The sequence below is a fragment of the Impatiens glandulifera genome, chromosome 6 (genome assembly GCF_907164915.1).
Source record: "Impatiens glandulifera chromosome 6, dImpGla2.1, whole genome shotgun sequence".
NCBI classification, from domain to species: domain Eukaryota; kingdom Viridiplantae; phylum Streptophyta; class Magnoliopsida; order Ericales; family Balsaminaceae; genus Impatiens; species Impatiens glandulifera.
The window spans coordinates 53,207,232-53,226,073 of record NC_061867.1 but is presented as its reverse complement, the minus strand read 5'-3'; the positions used below and the strand labels follow the sequence as shown (position 1 = coordinate 53,226,073).

Here is an 18,842-nt window from a genome sequence, read left to right as displayed (position 1 = left end):
GGGTTGACGCTTGACTTTAGGCGATATAGCCCATTTTTAAGTGTACCGCGAAGGAGTTCCCTCTTCGTGACCTGATCTTTGATACAATAATTTGGATGAAATTAAAAAGAGATATTATTATCGACAGAAAAATTTGAAACACTTAGAAAATTTTGGTTATTATTGGGACATGTAGTATATTACGTAGATGAAGCTTTTTATTGAAACATGGAATGAATGATTGTCCAATATTAGAAATAGGAAGAGGGTTACCGTCGCCCATTATAATAGTTTTTGTACCATTAGAAGGAGTTGAGATGCTAAGGTTGTCAAGATTCGTCGTGAGATGGTCTATAGCACCAGAGTCAGGATACCAGGCCAAGTCATAAACATATGAAGATGTAGTCATCATAGTAGAGTGTGTCGTTGAATTTTGGTTCTGACGACGTCGACAAGTTTCAATCGAATGACCTATAAAGTTGCAAATCTTACAAAATAGACCCGATCGACAAACATTAGCCGTGTGACCAAAACGATCACATAATTGACATTGTATTTAATTTCTATTGGGCCCACGAGGCCCACGACCCAAAAATAGAAGGCTCATTTGTAGAAGGACATGCTAACTCGATTGTAGAAACCCGATCGGAGTGTAAAAATTTAGATGAACTTGAAGACCTATTTATTTAATATCCATTAGAATTATGGGAGCTCAATTTATTGACAATTTCATTTTTTTCACTATAATCACTTAGAGAGGAGACCGAACGTCGCGATCGTTGGAAGTGGGATGGTTTCGAAATCTCTCTCAATCTAAAAGCAAGATTTGTGGTTGGAGAGTTAGAGTGGAGTGATTCAAGACAAATCTCATGTGTAAGAAGCATTTCTTGGAGGTCTTCGATGGCGATGTGGTCGGTGCGAGTGGTTACCCCTGTAATGAGAAATTCGTATTTAGGATCGAGTCCTCCCAAAGCATAAATGATGAAATCTTATTGAGATATGTTTTGCCCATCACCAGCGAGACTATCGATGATTAATTTTATTTTCTACAAATATTCGGCCATTGGGAATGAACCCTTCTTTATCGTCTAGAGCTGAAGACGAAGCTGCATTAGACGAGTTTGAGATTGAGAGACGAATGTGCGTTCTAAGGCAGACCAAAGGGCTTTAGATGTGGTGCAAGATTCACCTACTACTTGGGCTATGATGGATTCTAAAAGGGTGGAGAGAAGCCATGAAATGATCCTCTAATCTTGTTCCTCCTAGATGGTAAAATCAATATTTGGAGTGAGGACACTAGATCCTTCAGCAGCATCGGCTTGAAGAAAGGCTTCAGTGGCAGAATTAGTTCCAGCAATATATGGATAGATGCCATAACCTTGTAGGGTATGTAAGATTTGAGATTACCAAAGAAGAAAGATTTTGTGATCGAGTTTAATGGATGTGAGATTGTGGAAGAGATGAGTAGTTGAAATGGAAAAAGATGAAAAAGAGGCCATGTATACAGATGTTTGTTAAAACCGAATAATGGCTCTGATACCAAGTTAGAATAAACTAATTTGCTGTAGATTAAGATTGTATTTCAGTGTGTTATTACACTTACAAGAGTATAAATTTATAAAAAAATAAGAAAAATTAAAATATTAGAATATGTAAAGATTTTAAATACACTTAATAGTTGGAATATGAAAACCAAGAGACTTAAATGTGTTGCTCTTTAATCGTAGAGTCTTTAATATTATAAAGTTAAAAGAGAAATAAATATTTTAGGGATTTGTTGATAAAATTCTAAAAAAAATATATCATTATTTTTTTTAAGAATTTTTATGATTTTTTTAAAGACATTTGTTTGATAAAATAAAGAGAAAATTTGAGTGTATTTTAACCTATACTATCATATAAAAAAAATTGTTTCATTTTAAACTTTATTTTTTAAATTTTTTTGGTAATGTTTAACGTCCTTTTCAGATAAAAAAAAACTTATTTTTCATGTTTAGTGCCTATGAACTCTATGTTCAGCGTCTATAAACTCCATGTTCTCCATGTTCAGTCCATATGAATTCCATGTTCAACACATTTTTCAGTTAAATAATTTTTTTTTTCATGTTTAGCGCTTAAAAACTTCATTTTCAACGTCTTTTTCAGTTAAAAAAAAGATAGTTTCAGCCCATATATATTCTATATTCAGCGCCCATAAACTTTATGTTCATTGTATTTTTTTCAGTTAGAATAATTTTTTTTTCAATTTTTTCATGTTCAGCACATATAAACTACATATTCAGCGCTATTTAAATTAAAAAAACATATATTTTTTTTAAAACAAAGTTCATGTTTGTTTATTTTAAAACATAGCCGTGGCCATGTGAACATGACCATGATTTTACAAGATTATATTCTTTTCTCAATAATCGCCGAAGAAGAGAGTTGTTAGTCGCCAAAAGAAGAAATGAACAAAAATATAATTTTTTCAGAGAGAATTAAGAGATAAATGAAATAAAGCAGTCAATCGTCAAATAAAAAGATAAACAAAAAAAATATTTTCGCTAGCAAGAATTTCTTTACCTCTCAACTAGACCTGGCCACGAATAGAATTTTATTCGAGATTCGATTCGATTCGATTCGTTAAAAATTCGATTCGATTCGTCAAGAATTCGATTCGTCAAGAATTCGATTCGTCAAGAATTCGAATTCGAATTCGTTAGAGTAAGAATTGAATACGGTTTTCAATATTTAAAATTCGAATTCAGATTCGAATTCGATTCGGATTCGAATTCGATTCGGATTCGAATTCTAATTCGACACAAATTATTATTAAATTTAATATTATAATAATAATAGATTATACGGTGTGACTTGTGAGTGTGAATGTAACTTGAGACTTGAGAGTGTTAATTACATATATCAGATTTGGAACAAAAAATAATAAAGGACCGTGACTATGACTGCTGTGAATGTGACTTGAGACTTGAAAGTGTTAATTATATATGTCAGATTTGGAACAAAAAATGATAAAGGAAGGAAGACGGAAGGCCATAGTATTTTTTTGATGCATCAAATTCTTTTGACCGTTTCATATTATTACCGTTTTTTTTGTTACCGTTTTTTAAACTTTATTTATTTATTTATTTTTAATTCAAAATCTTTCTAAACGGTCAAAATTAATAAATTAGATTATAATTTAGAAATTAATAAATTAATCTTTTTTTTGTTACCGTTTAATAAATTAGAAGTTTTAGAATTTTTTAATTAAGTATTAAAATTATAAAATTAATTCGAATTCGATTATAATTCGATTCGATTATAATTCGATAATAATTCGATTCGAATTCGATTCGAATTCGAAATTTTCATAATTCGTATTCTATTCGACTTATAAAGAATTGAATATGGTTTAATGTTTTGATAAATTCGAATAAATTCGATTCGAACCGTGGTCAGGTCTACTCTCAACTTACATACATGGTCTCGATTTTGTTGCAGATATTCTTTCTTTATTTAAGTTAGTTATTAATATTTTAAGAATGGAATACAAAAATATCATTTTAGTTCAATTTTTAATAATTTATTATTATTAATATATAAAAAAATTTAATTTAATAAAAAATAAAATATTTTAATTAATAAATTAAATAATTTAATAATTAGAATAATTTGACAGAGTTAAGAAAAAGATAAAACAAACTCTGTTTTTCTGAAACATCTATCAATTTTATTAATAACATTTTAAAGTACTAAAATAAAATAAATAAATCACATTATTCTACATAAAAAAAATTTGAAACCCTTATCAAACAACTAAGCTAACTTTAGTACAAAATGATATTTTTAATATAAGAAACATTGATATTTTTTTACTGGAAATTAAACTAAAATGAAATAAAAATAAAAGTTCCTTGTTATTCTTAATTTTAGTACAAAAACAAATTACACAATTTATTTAAACAAAATTTAATCTAGATACATATAAAGTTAGAAAAGTCACAAAAATGACTCAACCCAACACGAAATCTTTGCTACTTTCCTCGATTTTCAACACTCTTTAATAGATAACATTTAGGCATGAAAGAACATACCTCACATTCACATGGATTAAACCCTACAAAGCCATTATAATGATCCAATCATGTTTATGAGAAATGAGAATCAAAGAAGCTTTTTTTATTCTTTTTTGTGTTTATCATTTTGTCCCTCTAAACCAATCCCCGCTTTTCCCCCCACTCTTCCTCTCAAGCCTAACATTCGTAATCTCGATACCCTTCGAAGCAGCCTTACACATATCATAAACCGTAAGTCCAGCAACACTAACAGCCATCATAGCCTCCATTTCCACGCCAGTTTTCCCACTCGAAGAAGCTTCACCTTCAATATCAATACTAAAATCGCTAGGATTTAGATTTAAGTCCACACGAACGTGACTCAGATTGATGTTATGGCATAAGGGTATTAGATTGCTAGTCTGTTTTGCCCCAATTATGCCTGCTAACCGAGCTACACTAATGGCATCACCTTTACCCATCTGGTTCGATGAAACTAGATCAAATGTTGATTTACCAAGAATCACTTTGCAACTTGCGATTGCTACCCGTTTAGTGGTTTCTTTTGAGGAGACATCTACCATTTGAGCTTCTCCCTTTGTATCAACATGGGTCAATCTAGTTTCACTCATTGTTTTTGAAGGAGATGGAAAAGAACTATCTTCTTGGAATATAGGGTTTTCTGAACTAGGGTTTGTAGGACCGGAGACGGGAGATTCTCCAAAAAGATGTTCCATTTCCTGCACCAAATTAGAATATGACCAACACAATCAAAACGATCATGACTACTAGTGTGGTAAATATTTGTTTATTTTGTTGGTATTACTTTTCTTTTCCTCGAAGCATCTAACAGTATATAAACTCATTTTCAGCTAATTAACAAATAGTTGGAAGATGGCCTTGGCTTGAATCGTGCAGGAGTATACTGAAACTGAAATTCAGAGGTTACTAGAATGGAAGCGAACCTCAACAAAAAACGAAATTCTAATTCTAATTTCAATTCCTTTTTAAATACTTAAGCAAACAACATAATTGGAACCCACCAGGTAGCTCAAATGGAAAGACCAATAGTCTCAGGTTCATTCCCACTAAAACCCTCATGATTGAAGTTGGGGGGTCGTGCTAGTTTCCTATGGAGAATAAACCTTGCTTTTTCTTTTAAAAAAAACTTGGAATTTGGGTTAAAGAATTGGGCCTCAAATTCCAATGCCAATTCCAATTCAGCTTTAACCAAACATAGCCTTAGGTTTTTCATCCAACGAGATGGATCAATTTATAATCATCATAGCAAAAACATTTCATTTTCCTTGGCGTACATACATCATACATGTTCCATTCCAGTCTCTAATTTTCATTTATTTTTTCATTTTTGATTGCTGTAATCATATTCTTTATGAGACAATAATTGATCTCACATGGAAAAGAGCATTTTAAACATTTGGTTTATTTCATTATGTTCAAGAACATATTGGCTAAACCTAAGAATGGGATGAAATGCTAGAGGAATCCATAATATAACATAAATACAAATAACCAAAACTCATAATTGTATTGCATAATTGAAACTAATAACAATAAGTCACTCACCAAATCCTAACCCGATTACGTAATGGAATCATATCAAATCCCAAATACAACTGATTCCATTCTACTCTCTTACTCTGTTACTCATTAGATTCATCAAACCCATTTGGAAAAAGTCCTAAAACTTCAATCTTTCAACAGAAAACTAAAATATGGTTAATTGTAATGTTATTCATATTGGATCAATCTAATCCTATCATGCCACTTATTATCACTGGAGACACTGCAGGTATAATCCATCTCAATACACTATCATCAGATTAATAATATTTTCAAATAAGTAAGCTATAGAAGGCGAGAATCTCATACAAACTTGAATTTGAACTCAGATTCAACCAAACTAACCGGTGGAGATGAATTATTTACCTTATTAAGCTCAGCTATGGCATTCACGATATCACGATCGCCGCTGCTGCTAAATAACCTTCTTGAGAGATGGATTTTAGTCCCAAATTGACGAAGAATCATTCTGAACAGACTGAGAATTGTCTATGTAATGAAACTGTTAAAAGTTATACTATATTCAGTTAGAATCATCAGTAATGCGAAGAAATATAGAGTGAGTAAGTGAGTGAATCAGATCGGACATAGGAGGGTTTACCTTCTGAAGCAAAGCAGCCAACTTGAAGTATAATAATTTAGGTTGCAAACCCGATTTTAGGGCACAAAGAAAGATTTAGGGTTTAAGGGAAACGGATAGCAGATGTAATCAGCAGTGAAAGCTGGCCCAAATGAAATAGTTTGAGGCTTAATTATATATTTTGATCATTTTAAAAACTTAAACTCTTTTTTAGGATAGTTTTTTATTTTACAAGTTTGGAAAGACATATCTATCCCACGTTCTTTCGTTGAATCTCTCGTCTTTTGATATTACATTTTTATTTTGGTCAAATAAAAAATCTCAAACATTATCATTTTTTTTACCTTCACTTTAGTCTATCAATACTCAATCGACCTCTCATCTCGTAACCTTAAAACAATCATACTGATCAACTATCTCATTCCATATTTATATACTAATTCAAATCAGACTTCACATCTCGTGACTTTAACTTTTACTTCGGTCAAACAACGAATCTTCTCGCATATTTTAACCACCAATATCAACTTCTTTCCCAATCAACCTCTATTTCTTTACCTTATTTTCACTTCGACTAATCAAAAATCATCTCATTCCATATTTATCCACCTAAATTGACATCTCATCTTGACTAATTAACCATCTCATTCAAGATTTATCCACCAATTCACAATTGACCTCTCATCTCGAGACTTTGCTTTCACTTCGTCAAACAACTCATCCCCTAACATATTTTTACAATATACAACCCAACCTTCTTTATACTCAATTCGGTATCCATCTAATTCCACATTTATCCACCCCAATAATGGACCTCTCATATGTGACCTTACACTTTCACTTCGGTCAAATCAACCATCTCCAACATTACCAATCTCTTTTACTCTTCACTTTGGTCACTAATTCTCAACTTACCTCTTATCTCAGTTTGACCCATCCTCTCATAGCGTGACCTTACCTACTTCAATTAACCAAAACCATCTCATTCCACATTTTTTTATCATACTAATCTTAATCGACCTCTCATCTTGAGACTTTATTTTCATTTCGGTCAAACAATTCATCTTTTCACATATTTTATAATAAAAAACCCGACTTACTTATCCTCACTTCGACTGATCAAACCATCTCATTTCACATTTATCCACCATAATCAGATATCTCATATTGTGACCTTAAACTTTCACTTTACTACATTATCAATCTCTTTTACCCTCACTTTCGTCCACCAATCCCCAATCCTCAATCGACCTTTCATCGTGTGTCATACTCACTTCGACTAACATTCCATATTTTTATCCACCTCAATTGACTTAGTCGACCTCTCATCGTGTGACATACTCACTCGACTAATCAACCAAATTATTCCATATTTTTATCCACCTCAATTGACCTCTAATCTTGTGACCTTACACTTTCACTTAGGTCAAATCAACAAACCATCTCATTTCATATTTATCCATTCTAATCGAACATCTCATACCGTGACCTTAAACTTTCACTTTGGTACATTACCAATTTCTTTTACCCTCACTTTGGCCCACCAATCCCCAATCGTCTGACATACTCACTTTGATTAACCAACCATCACATTCCATATTTTTATTCACCTCAATTGACCGAGTCGACCATCATCATGTGACACACTCAAACTATCTCATCACATATTTTTATCCACCTCAATTGACCTTTAATCTTGTGACCTTACACTTTCACTTCGCTCAAATCAACAAACAACAACTCATTTTCTTCTATATTGTGAATGTCATTTACCTAACCGCCAACTTCATTGCATATTTTAACCATCTATCTCTTTCGACCTCTAATTTTGTGAATGTCATTTACTTACACACCAATTTCTTCGTAAATTTTAATCATATATTAATCGCATCCAACCATCTCCTCATTTCCTTAAACCACTGTTTTTATTTCACATATTAACTATCAATTTTTTTAATAGTTTAAAAATTGTGCCTAATAAAATTTGAACCATGATCTCTATTATGTAACATTAACACTAGACCACTTAAATTTTTTAATTTATATTTATAATTTTGTGTATACATATATAATTTATTATATGACTAATAATTAAAAAAATACTTATATATATATATATAATATTTGTATTTTTAAAATATTTATTATTTTAATATATTTAAATTAAATATTTATTTTTAAAATTTATTAATTTTATATATATATATATATATATATATATATATATATATATATATATATATATATATATATATATATATATATATATATATATATATATATATATATATATATATATATATATATATATGAATGAATTATTATTATATGTTGATTTTTTATTATTATTTTAAATAAATTTTAAATTAATAATTTTATTATTAAAATAAAAAATAGAGAAATATTTTAATTTCTTTTATAATTAACTAAACTTCTTTTTTTAGATGGCAAGTTCGAAACATACATATAATATTTTTTATTTTATTTTTAACCGTTTTAAGTTTATGGGCAGGTCAATGCACAATTCGACCCAAATATCTATTTGAATTCTTAGGTCTCAAATGCCTCACTTTCGCGAGATGCTTCTTACATATAATACTCACTTTTAAATAAATGTAAACATTTTAACGATTAGAACACTTAAGAATGTTGAAATAATTTTATATTTTATTTATAAATAAATAAATATATATATATAGTAAATAAGATTTGAATAATTATATATTATATAAATTATTCATACTCATATAAAATAATATTATACAAATATATAAATCTTAATATATAATAAAGTATCACTTGAATAAGGCGGGAGTGTTAATTGACCATAGTTCAACAAGTCAAAAGCGGCGATTGAAACAACCTTTTGAGTACTATTCCAGAAGGTGCAAGAGTTTTCGACGCGCTTTCATCATATCATCTGAATAATCATGAGGATTCTCGTGTTTGGAGTGTTGAGAACAATGGAATATTTGACTTGGAGGCTGGTTGGGATTGCGTTCGTGACCGTGGAGACGTTGTCCCATGGTCTCACTTAGTGTGGTCTACCAAAGTTATCCCCATACACCAATTCATCTCATGACTCGCCTTCCGCGAGAGGCTCAACACCCGTGATCGAATCAATAAGTACATGAGCATCCCAGATCCTAATCGCTTCCTTTGCTTGGAAATGAGGACTCCATTGTACACCTCATTGGAAATTGTCCTTTTGCCTCCTTACTTTGGAGCATATTTTCCACATCAATGGATCTCCTCAGATTTCCAAAGGAATTGACTAATATCAAGGATTTCGCCATCACCAAGACCAAGGGCAACGACTTCAGCTCTAATACTTTCAAGTGTTTCTTCGCCAACATTGTTTATCACAAATGAATAGAGAGGAACGCTAGAGCCTTTTCAAGAATCCACAACAATGTGGATACGGTCTGAACGATATTATGACCGACGACAATTCCCACATCCAAACATGGAGGCGTATTACCACATGCGAGAAGAATTGATTATTTTGTCAAAATTAGAACATCGCTTACGAGAAGTCACCATCTTGTCAATTGTCATTTGTCATTCATTTTTTGTTTTGTTTCCTTATTGTTGTCCTTTATTCAGTTTTTTATTTCCGCTTTCCCTTAAACTCATGTAACTCCTTGTAGCTTTTATTGACCCTACCTTTCTAAAAATATATATATATATATAATACAAATATTTTTTCTCCAAATATATATATATATATATATATATAATAAAAAAATTATATCTCTTACCCTAATTTTTTAATCAATATAAAAATAATTTATTTCAAATATATAATATTTATATATAAATAATTTCACAAACACTTTCAAACTTAACATATTTTGTTAATTATATTTTTAAAATTCTTTTTTAATTTAAATATTTTTTAAAATATTATAAATTAAAATGACAAATATTAATAAATTACTTAAAACATGTCAAAATATAATGTTTTTTTGTTTGGTTTTATTATTTGAATATATATTACATATTTATTATATTTTATAGTTTTTTTTATGTATATATATAAAAAAATAATTAATAATTTTAATACTAAATAAAATGCATTATTAATCTATGCTTTTTGGCATGATTTTAGGATATAACTGACCATCTGTGGACGATCTTGAAGAATACATTCATATACATTCGATTATGCCTTTCTCCATAATCTTAAGTCCTGACTTACCCTTCATGGATGAACTTCTCACAATTCTTAATTCTCACCATACATTATCTTCAAAGATGACATTCATAAAAATTTGATTATGTCTTTTGGCATGATTGTAGGCTCTCACTCACCCTCCGTTGACGAATTTTGCGGTTTTCAAGAATACATATTTAAACATTCGACTACGTCTTTCTGCATAATTTCCTGACTCACCCTCAGTTGATGAACCCTTTACCATTGTCAATTCTCACCATACATTATCTTCAAGGATGACATTCTTAAATATTCGATTACGTCTTTTAGGCTTTGACACCCAGCCTCCGTGGACGAACCTTACGGTCTTTAAAGATACATTCTTAGACCTTCGACTACCCTTATGTTTTAACTTAAAATTGAAGGTAATGAATACAGTCTTCTAGCTTCCAATATTAAAATAAAAAAATTGTTATATTAATTTTAAACAAATTTTTTTATTAACAAAAGAAATTTAATTTAATACATTTATAAAATAAAAATATATATATATCATAATTTTAATGAATATAGTTTGAGTGCTTGACTTTATTAGGTTATTTTTATACTCTATATCTATATCTAGTTTTATTTTATACAAAAATCATATATTCGAGGAAATATTTATGGGTTGTCGGTATAACGAGGTAAGTAGTTTAAACTTTAAATGTCTTTACTTTTACTTTCTATAATGTTTAAAATTATTTTTTATTCCTTATTTTAAATTATTTAAATAAACTATTTAATAACAAATATTTTTTATTTGAAAATTTAGCTATTTCCAAATAACCTACATTAAACAAAGCTGGATTGATTTTTTACTAAATATCAATAATATCAATCCGCCTTAATAGTTTTTTATTATACTCTATATTTGGTTGATTCATTTTGTAATATTCCATATTATATATTTCATAAATTAATATTCACGTATTTTTATCGATTAAAATTTAATTGCTTCTGATTTAATTTTAACATATATTTAATTTTAAAGAGAATAAAATTCAAAATAATTAGACAAATTAAGTAAAAGACACCAATAAAATAATAATTTTAAATAAATATTCCAATTAATCAAAATTAATTCATTTAGTAAATGAAATAATAAAATTCAGTCTATCAATACAACTAATATATAATAATATGGTATTCCGATTAATAATATGTTTAATTGTTCTTTTTAGCTCTTTTGTTAATATTTTTGACTTATCCTTATTTTCTTAAGCAATATTTACTTGAGCGCCAAGCAAAGAAAGGACAATTTATTATTAGAAAAAAAAAAGAAAAAAGACAATCAATTAATGCTTTTAAAATATAAATTAAAAAAACATTAATACTATACAAAAAAATAAAATGATATATATATATATATATATAATTTAAAAAATATAAGAATTGATATATATAACATGACATGAAAACATATCAAATAAATTGATGAGTTATTTATTTATAAGAAGAAAAAAAAAAGTTCATTAGTAGTTCAGAATTGTCAAATATGGTCAAACTTTTGGTACTATTATGTCAACTAATTTTTTTTGTTGAAATTTCTTACCTATTATAGTTAAAATATTTTCTTCTTTTATATATATATATTGACTTACCAGTAAAGTTGAAAGAATCTGTCATCAAAATCATCTTTAATAATGAATATATTTGGGCAACATCAATAGAAGTTTCAAAAGAATTATTTTATAACAAAGAATGTAATTATTCTGAAAGAAATTTTCATCCAACCATTTATTTTATTTTATTTTTTGAATTTGGAAAGAAATCATGATTTCATTTAAACTCTTAATTAAGGCATTTTAAGTTCTTTTAACAAAAAAATTGGCACTTAAAAAATTATACTAGTGAGTATTTTTTTTTTGTATAAACTAAATCAATTATATGGTCTACATACTATTAAATATTGTATTAATTTTTGTATTCAATTTTGTCAAAAGTAAAAAAAAAGGAAATTTATTATTTAAGAAATTTATCATTTAAAAGGGGCATATTACAATCCAGTCTACAAATTTGGTTAAAAAAAAAAGTTTTTCATATATATTTTATTTTATTTTTCATTCACACTTATTAAAGTTTAGTCTAAACTTATCGAAATTTTCATATTAAATGTCAACAAAATTATTATGATTTTTATTTCATAATAAATATGATTGTAAATGTAATATATTAGTAATTATGATAATATATATTTTTTAAAAATTTGGATTAAATGGTTATTGTCTGTGTTTAATATTGAAAATATCCATTTTTTGAATATACCAAAAATTTGATAAGGAATGGTATTGGTACACAAATTATCGTTAGTCAAATATGATATTTTAAAACTTTTGTATATCGGTATATATTGAAATACAAAAATAATATTTATAAATTATATATATATATATAATTTATTTTCTTTTACAGTAATATTATTTAATATATTCATTTTAAACATTTTATTATTTAAGAGATTATTTTTTATATAAATTTAGTTTTTAACCTTTCATAGTCTTTAAAAAAATGTTATAATCTTAAAAATAATATTTTGTTTTATTATAGAATTCTATAATTTTTACTTATGTCTAATGTTTTTGTATTAACCAAATATTAACGGTATATTACCGATATAAAGTATAACGAGATTTCGATAAAACAAAATCAAGTACGATAAATTATGAATTTTTCTATATCCAATTTTTTTTATAAAGTATTATCTAAATTATTGATGATTATCGGTGCATCTTATTTTTCAAAATTATAAATTAAAAAAATAGTAAATAATAATGATTATTCTTATTAAGGAAAAGTATTAAAGAAAATTATTATATAGTTTAATAAGGAAATTTGACCAAATAACCCTAATAATAGTGTGATTTCCAAATTTAACATAGTACATATAATTTTTGTAAAGGTAACATTTTGCCCATAGAAAAAATCTCTTTTGCCCATAAATAAAAATAAAATAAAAAATGGGTCCCTTTCAGTTTCTTTTCTCTTTTTCCCTTCCCTCTCCCAACCTCCTCGTTTCAATTTTCCTTTCCTCCCATTTGCCATTCTCTTTCATGATCGCAGCAACCAACATCCTTCATCATTCCAGGTGAACCAACAAAACGAAGGAAACTGGGAAGCCAAGGCAAATATGCATTATTCGTCTACGATATATGCATCTTCCTCTTGCGACAAATGCATTTTCCGCCTACGACAAATACATTTTTTGCATGCGACAAATGCATTTTTCGCCTGCGACAAATGCATTTTCCGCCTTCGACAGATGCATCTTCGCCTTTGTCAAATGCATTTTGCACAATTAACACTGACTTCTGTGATTTTTTATCAATTGTAAATCACATATATGTGAGTGTTTTTCTCCTCTTTGACGGTGATTGGAAAACTGATGATGGTGGTGTTAGTTCTTTTGTCTCAAGTTCATGTCGTGGTGTGAATGTACCCCGAAATGCTACATATGACGAATTAGCTGTCATTGTCTATGATGCTATTGGTGTGGACAAATTAAGATATGATTTAATGTTTAAAGTGAAGTATATATGTTTATGATGAATTCTCCTCCAACAACAATCATTCGAGATAGCGATGTGGCATTATATTTTCAAGAACTTTAATTTCGTCTTCACTGCCCAATCATCGCGCTCCACTGTGCCTTCAACTCAAAAAAGCAAAAGACCATAAAATGACATATTTGAGCTGCAAGATGTTTTTGAGCAGCAATATATTTTTGAGCAGCAAGATATATCTGAGCAGCAAGATGTCTTCCCAAGTCAAAACCATGCAGAAGAAGTACCCCGGGAACCAAGCACTTCCCATGCTAGGAAAACATTCATCCATACTGAGGGAACCAAACACTTCTCATATAAACCACTCGAGATTGAAACACCTGCTCAATTAATTGAAAACAGATTTGAAGTGGGTACGTTTTTTATAACAAAAAAGAAATACAATTAAGGTTGCATAGACATGCGATGTCTAATAATTTTATCCTCAAAGTGGTGAAGTCAACAAAAAATCTTTGGTTTGTAAAATGTATGGCTGAGAACTGCAAGTGGAAATTGCGTGCTAAAAAAGGAAAATTCTCGAAGATGTTTGGGATCAGAAAATTTGTAAAAGAACACACATGCTCAATTTTGACGAGACAAGAGAATGTGAGGCAAGCACCATCATGGGTAATTGGGGAGTGCATCAAACGTAAATACATGGACCATCACCATGACCACATGCCTAAGAAAATAATGGAAGACATGCATACAAGCTATGGGTTAACTCTGACATATAATAAAGCTTGGAGGTCTAGGGAAAAAGCTTTAATGGCGGTGCGAGGAACTGTGGAGGATTCCCATGGTAAATTGTCATCATACCTGTTCATGTTGCAAAAGAAGAACCCATGTATCATAACTGACATCCAGACGGATGAGCAAGGACACTTCAGATATATGTTCATGTCCTTAAGGGTCTCAATTAGGGGTTTCATAGGCTGTTGTCGTCCTGTATTGTGCGTCGATACCAGCTTCCTTAAGCACAAAGTTGGAGGTCAACTATTGGTTGCGATAGCATTGGATGCGAATGAGCAACTATATCCTGTTGCTTTTGGCGTCATTGATTCGGAAAATAATAACTCTTGGACATATTTCATGCAACAACTAAGGTTGACAATTGGACCAGTCCCAGATCTCGTCTTCGTATCCGATAGACACTCAAGTATTGTCAACGCCTTGTCCGCGGTTTTTCTAGAAGCACATCACGGTGAATGCACATACCACATCAAAATGAATATTATGGCCAAATTTAAAACTAATAACTGCCACGTTGAGTTTGATTTGGCTTCTCGCGCATACACCAAGTCTATGTTTCATCTGCATTTTGACAGGATCAGAACTAAAGACCCTCGAATTGCTGAATATTTGGAACAAATTGGAGTGGAGAGATGGAGTCGTGCTTTTTTCCCCCGTTCGCGATACAATCAAATAACAAGCAATTACGCGGAGAGTTTTAATAGTCAGAGCAGGGTAGCTAGGAAATATCTTATAACAACATTAGCTGACTATTTAAGATTCACAATATAAGATTGGTTTCATCATAGAAGGGAAAAATCTATCAACCACAACGAATATTTATCTCCATATTATGAAAAGTTCTTATGTGAGAAAGGCGAAAATGCTAGATTCTACAACGTTTATCCACTTAACCGATTCCAGTTCCATGTGCATGACGATGAATTTGATTTTCAAGTTGACTTCAAGGGACGAACTTGTACTTGTAGGGTATTTGACTTCATAGGGATATATATAATATCTATAGTGCTCTAACAAGTTAGGAAATTGTCAAAATCACCCATGAAATATTCCATGAAGGTAATGTCGAAGATGTATTTTTGTGGATTTTTGGCGAACTTTAAATAATGAAACGCAAACTTCGTAGCGATATGACAGTCACATATTGAGAAATTCATCGGATGATAAGTCTTAAGGAAATTGGAAATCCTTTTTCTAAGAAGGTAACATGTTGTATTTGTCTCTTGCGCAAATCGAGAAAATGAAATAAGCACCGAACATAAAATGAATTAAGCAAAAAATTGCATTTTCCGACTACGACAGATGCAATGCATCATCTATCGCATGCGACAATGCATCTATCGCAGGCGACAATGCATTTGTCGTAGGAAAAACATGCATTTGTCGTAGGGTGGATCATGTAGCTTACTGGATCATGTAGCCAATTCTGAGGCTTCAACATTCTACTAAACAAATCTCGACCAGCAAAGCTAGTAACCAGATCTTTCTTGTCTTCATCCTCCAGCTTCATCCACTTGTTCAGCTCATCCATCTGTTCAATGTCATAATCTAAAAGAGGATTGACAGTTATTGGATCATTGAGTTTAAACGTTTTTCCATTAGGGTCTGTGTAGTTCCCCAATTTTGTGGACTTCTTCTTTCTCCGAAACTACTTTCCCAAAAATTGTGTTAGAGTCATTTCTAATACATCATCATCCTTATTCTTCTCCAACTCCTGATCACCATCCTTCTTCTTCTCCAGCTCCACATTCCTATTCTTGGCCAACTCCTCATTCTCTTCTTAGCCAACTCCACCTTCCTTTTCGTTCCCAACTCCTTCTTTTCGTGGCGAACTCATTCTTCTTCGTGGCCAAATCTTCCTTGTCGTCCATCTTCAACTCAGCCTCCTTCTTTTCCAACTCATTCAGAACATCAACATCTTTGTTTTCCTTCTCAACATCAACATCAACATATTTGTTTTCCTTCTCAACATCAACATCAGCAACTTTGTTTTCTTTCTCAACATTAACATCAACAGCAATATCTTCTTTCTTATCCAACCCATCATCAACATCAACAACAGCAATATCTTTTTTCTTATCCAACCCATCATCAACATCAACAACAACAATATCTTCTTTTTTATCCAACCCATCAACAACATCTTTGTTCATCTCCAACCCATCATCATTCAACCCATCAACAACATCTTTGTTCATGTCCAACCCATCATCATTTAACCCATCATCATTCAATCCATCATCAACATCATCTTTATTCATCTTCAACCCATCATCATTCAACCCATCATCATTCAATCCATCATCAACATCAACAACAACAACATTTATGTTCTTCTCCAACCCATCATCAACAACAACAACATCTTTGTTCATCTCCAACCCATCAACAAGATCTTTGTTTAACTTCAACCCATCATCGTTCAACCCATCAACAATATCTTTGTTGAACTCCAACTCCTTCTCCACTGAATCTGAATCAACATTCTTCTGTTGTTTTATTTCACCCAATAATTTGATTATGTGATTGAACATAACATGTTGATCCTCTTTGATGAGCTTCATTTCAGTTTTAAGCTCATTTACATCCCTTGTCAGCTCATTCATATCCTTTCTCATCTCATCAAATTTGACATCATACCGGGCTTGAGTCACTCGATTGTCTTGGCTAGTTGGAGAATTGTCTTCGTTAGTTTGAGGAGTCGTTGCTGAAGGACATGGCTAGATTCATGAGTAGTAGACCGAGAGATGTCTTGGCTAGATTCATCACTAAATGACCTCTCGGTCTTCTTGGCTAGTGTGATTTTAAGTGGTCTTCTCCTCTTGGGCGCCGGTTTGGGAGTACTATCATCTTCATTCTTTCTCTTACTACCATCCACTTCAAATAATTCATCATAAATGTATCCTCCCATTTCTTCAAAGTCTTCCCCACAGTAGTTCCTCTTCTCCTCCTCAGACTCATCAATCTTGTTAAACACATTGCACTTTAGGAGGGTAGTGGATACCTCTTGGACAATGTTGGTGTTGCTCATGAAGGATGTTAAGAGTAATATCCTTGGGCATATAAGTTATTCCTCGGTCATATCCGCAAATTTGGGAACAAATGTCTTGATAACCAAATATGTCCAAACTTGGAAGGCTATTGCGAACCCACTAATAGTATAAGCGACATCACAATTCCCCTTGCAGATTTCCTTCTTGGCCAGATATAGCTCCTGGAGATGTTTCATGTCTTTGTCAATACCTTTCAGGGTTGAACTGAAGGACACCTTTCCCCATGGAAATTGAAAGAACATCTTCATGTCCTCCACCATGCTGAAGATTTTCAAATTTACCCTCCTCCTATTATCAGATCCAAAAAGACACCGGTAAATCAGGTTTATAAGCTCAATCTTCCATGCATCCTCCTTATCAGAGCATCGAAGAAAAATTGTTTGAACCTCATTCACTCTAACAATCGTTTTGTCCCCAAAATATTTACGGACTAGGGATGAACATTCTTCAACGTGCCAGTTTTCGACCACAGGAAATCTTCCAAAGTTTAGGCCTGTCACCAATGCATATTCCTTCATGCCCTAGTAGAGCTCCTGACTATTGACCAGAAAACTTATTCCCTTCGAATTGGAGCTGTTTTTCCTCATCAACATCTGATGTATTATTGTTCCTGAGAAAATTACAGTCGGGGTTTTCAATAGATGTTGGAATTGAGTCTGCAAAGCCCTATCCATAAAACCAAGGTTATTAAACTTGTCTTTCGTCTTTAACAAACAGGTACAAGTGGATTTCCATGAAACACGATCAGGAAAGTTCTCAATAATGGATTTTGTTTTGCTTTTGCTTTTGGTTGGTGCCATCTACAAAAAAACATTATGTCAGACTAATTAAAACAAATACCACTTTTTTAAAGAAGCAAATAAGACATCTGTCGCATGCGAAAATGCATTTGTCGCATTTGAAAATGCATCTGTCGCAGGAGAAAATGCATCTGTCGCATGCGAAAATGCATCTGTCGCAGGCGAAAATGCATATGTCGCAGAAGAATAATACATATTCGTCTGCGACAGATGCATATTCGCATTCGACAAATGCATTTTCGCCTACGACAGATGCATTGTCGCCTGCGACGCCTACAACAGATGCATTTAAAACCCAAAACTATTCAGTCACCCCATAAAA

The 18,842-nt window shown here is 31.1% G+C and overlaps 2 protein-coding genes across 3 annotated transcripts; both read right to left on the bottom strand.

Moving 5' to 3' along the window:
- Positions 1 to 3,851: 3,851 nt before the first annotated feature.
- Positions 3,852 to 6,321, bottom strand: LOC124941986 (cyclic pyranopterin monophosphate synthase, mitochondrial). Of its 2 annotated transcripts, none has more exons than XM_047482387.1 (3): positions 6,199 to 6,321; positions 5,964 to 6,099; positions 3,852 to 4,753 (listed from the first exon to the last, which is right to left on the bottom strand). In XM_047482387.1, exons 2-3 carry the CDS (start codon positions 6,063 to 6,065, stop codon positions 4,157 to 4,159), a joined length of 699 nt encoding a protein of 232 aa, XP_047338343.1. In that variant the 5' UTR covers positions 6,066 to 6,099; positions 6,199 to 6,321; the 3' UTR covers positions 3,852 to 4,156. The 2 variants fall into 2 exon arrangements, with proteins under 2 accessions (XP_047338343.1, XP_047338344.1); XM_047482388.1 differs by having other exon boundaries at positions 5,964 to 6,086; positions 6,199 to 6,217.
- Positions 6,322 to 15,979: 9,658 nt separating this feature from the next.
- Positions 15,980 to 17,273, bottom strand: LOC124943876 (protein PFC0760c-like). The gene is made up of 3 exons (XM_047484331.1): positions 16,462 to 17,273; positions 16,355 to 16,418; positions 15,980 to 16,198 (listed from the first exon to the last, which is right to left on the bottom strand). Exons 1-3 carry the CDS (start codon positions 17,271 to 17,273, stop codon positions 15,980 to 15,982), a joined length of 1,095 nt encoding a protein of 364 aa, XP_047340287.1.
- Between the last annotated feature and the right edge of the window lie 1,569 nt (positions 17,274 to 18,842).

Coding starts and splice junctions, on each gene's coding strand:
- LOC124943876 (XM_047484331.1), bottom strand. CDS start 17,273: ATGAATGAGCTGACAAGGGATGTAAATGAGCTTAAAACTGAAATGAAG. Junction 16,419..16,461: donor AGTTGGGAACGAAAAGGAAG/GTGGAGTTGGCT, acceptor GGCCAAGAATAG/GAATGTGGAGCTGGAGAAGA. Junction 16,199..16,354: donor AGAAGAATAAGGATGATGAT/GTATTAGAAATG, acceptor GACATTGAACAG/ATGGATGAGCTGAACAAGTG.
- LOC124941986 (XM_047482387.1), bottom strand. CDS start 6,065: ATGATTCTTCGTCAATTTGGGACTAAAATCCATCTCTCAAGAAGGTTA. Junction 4,754..5,963: donor CCATAGCTGAGCTTAATAAG/GTAAATAATTCA, acceptor AATTTGGTGCAG/GAAATGGAACATCTTTTTGG.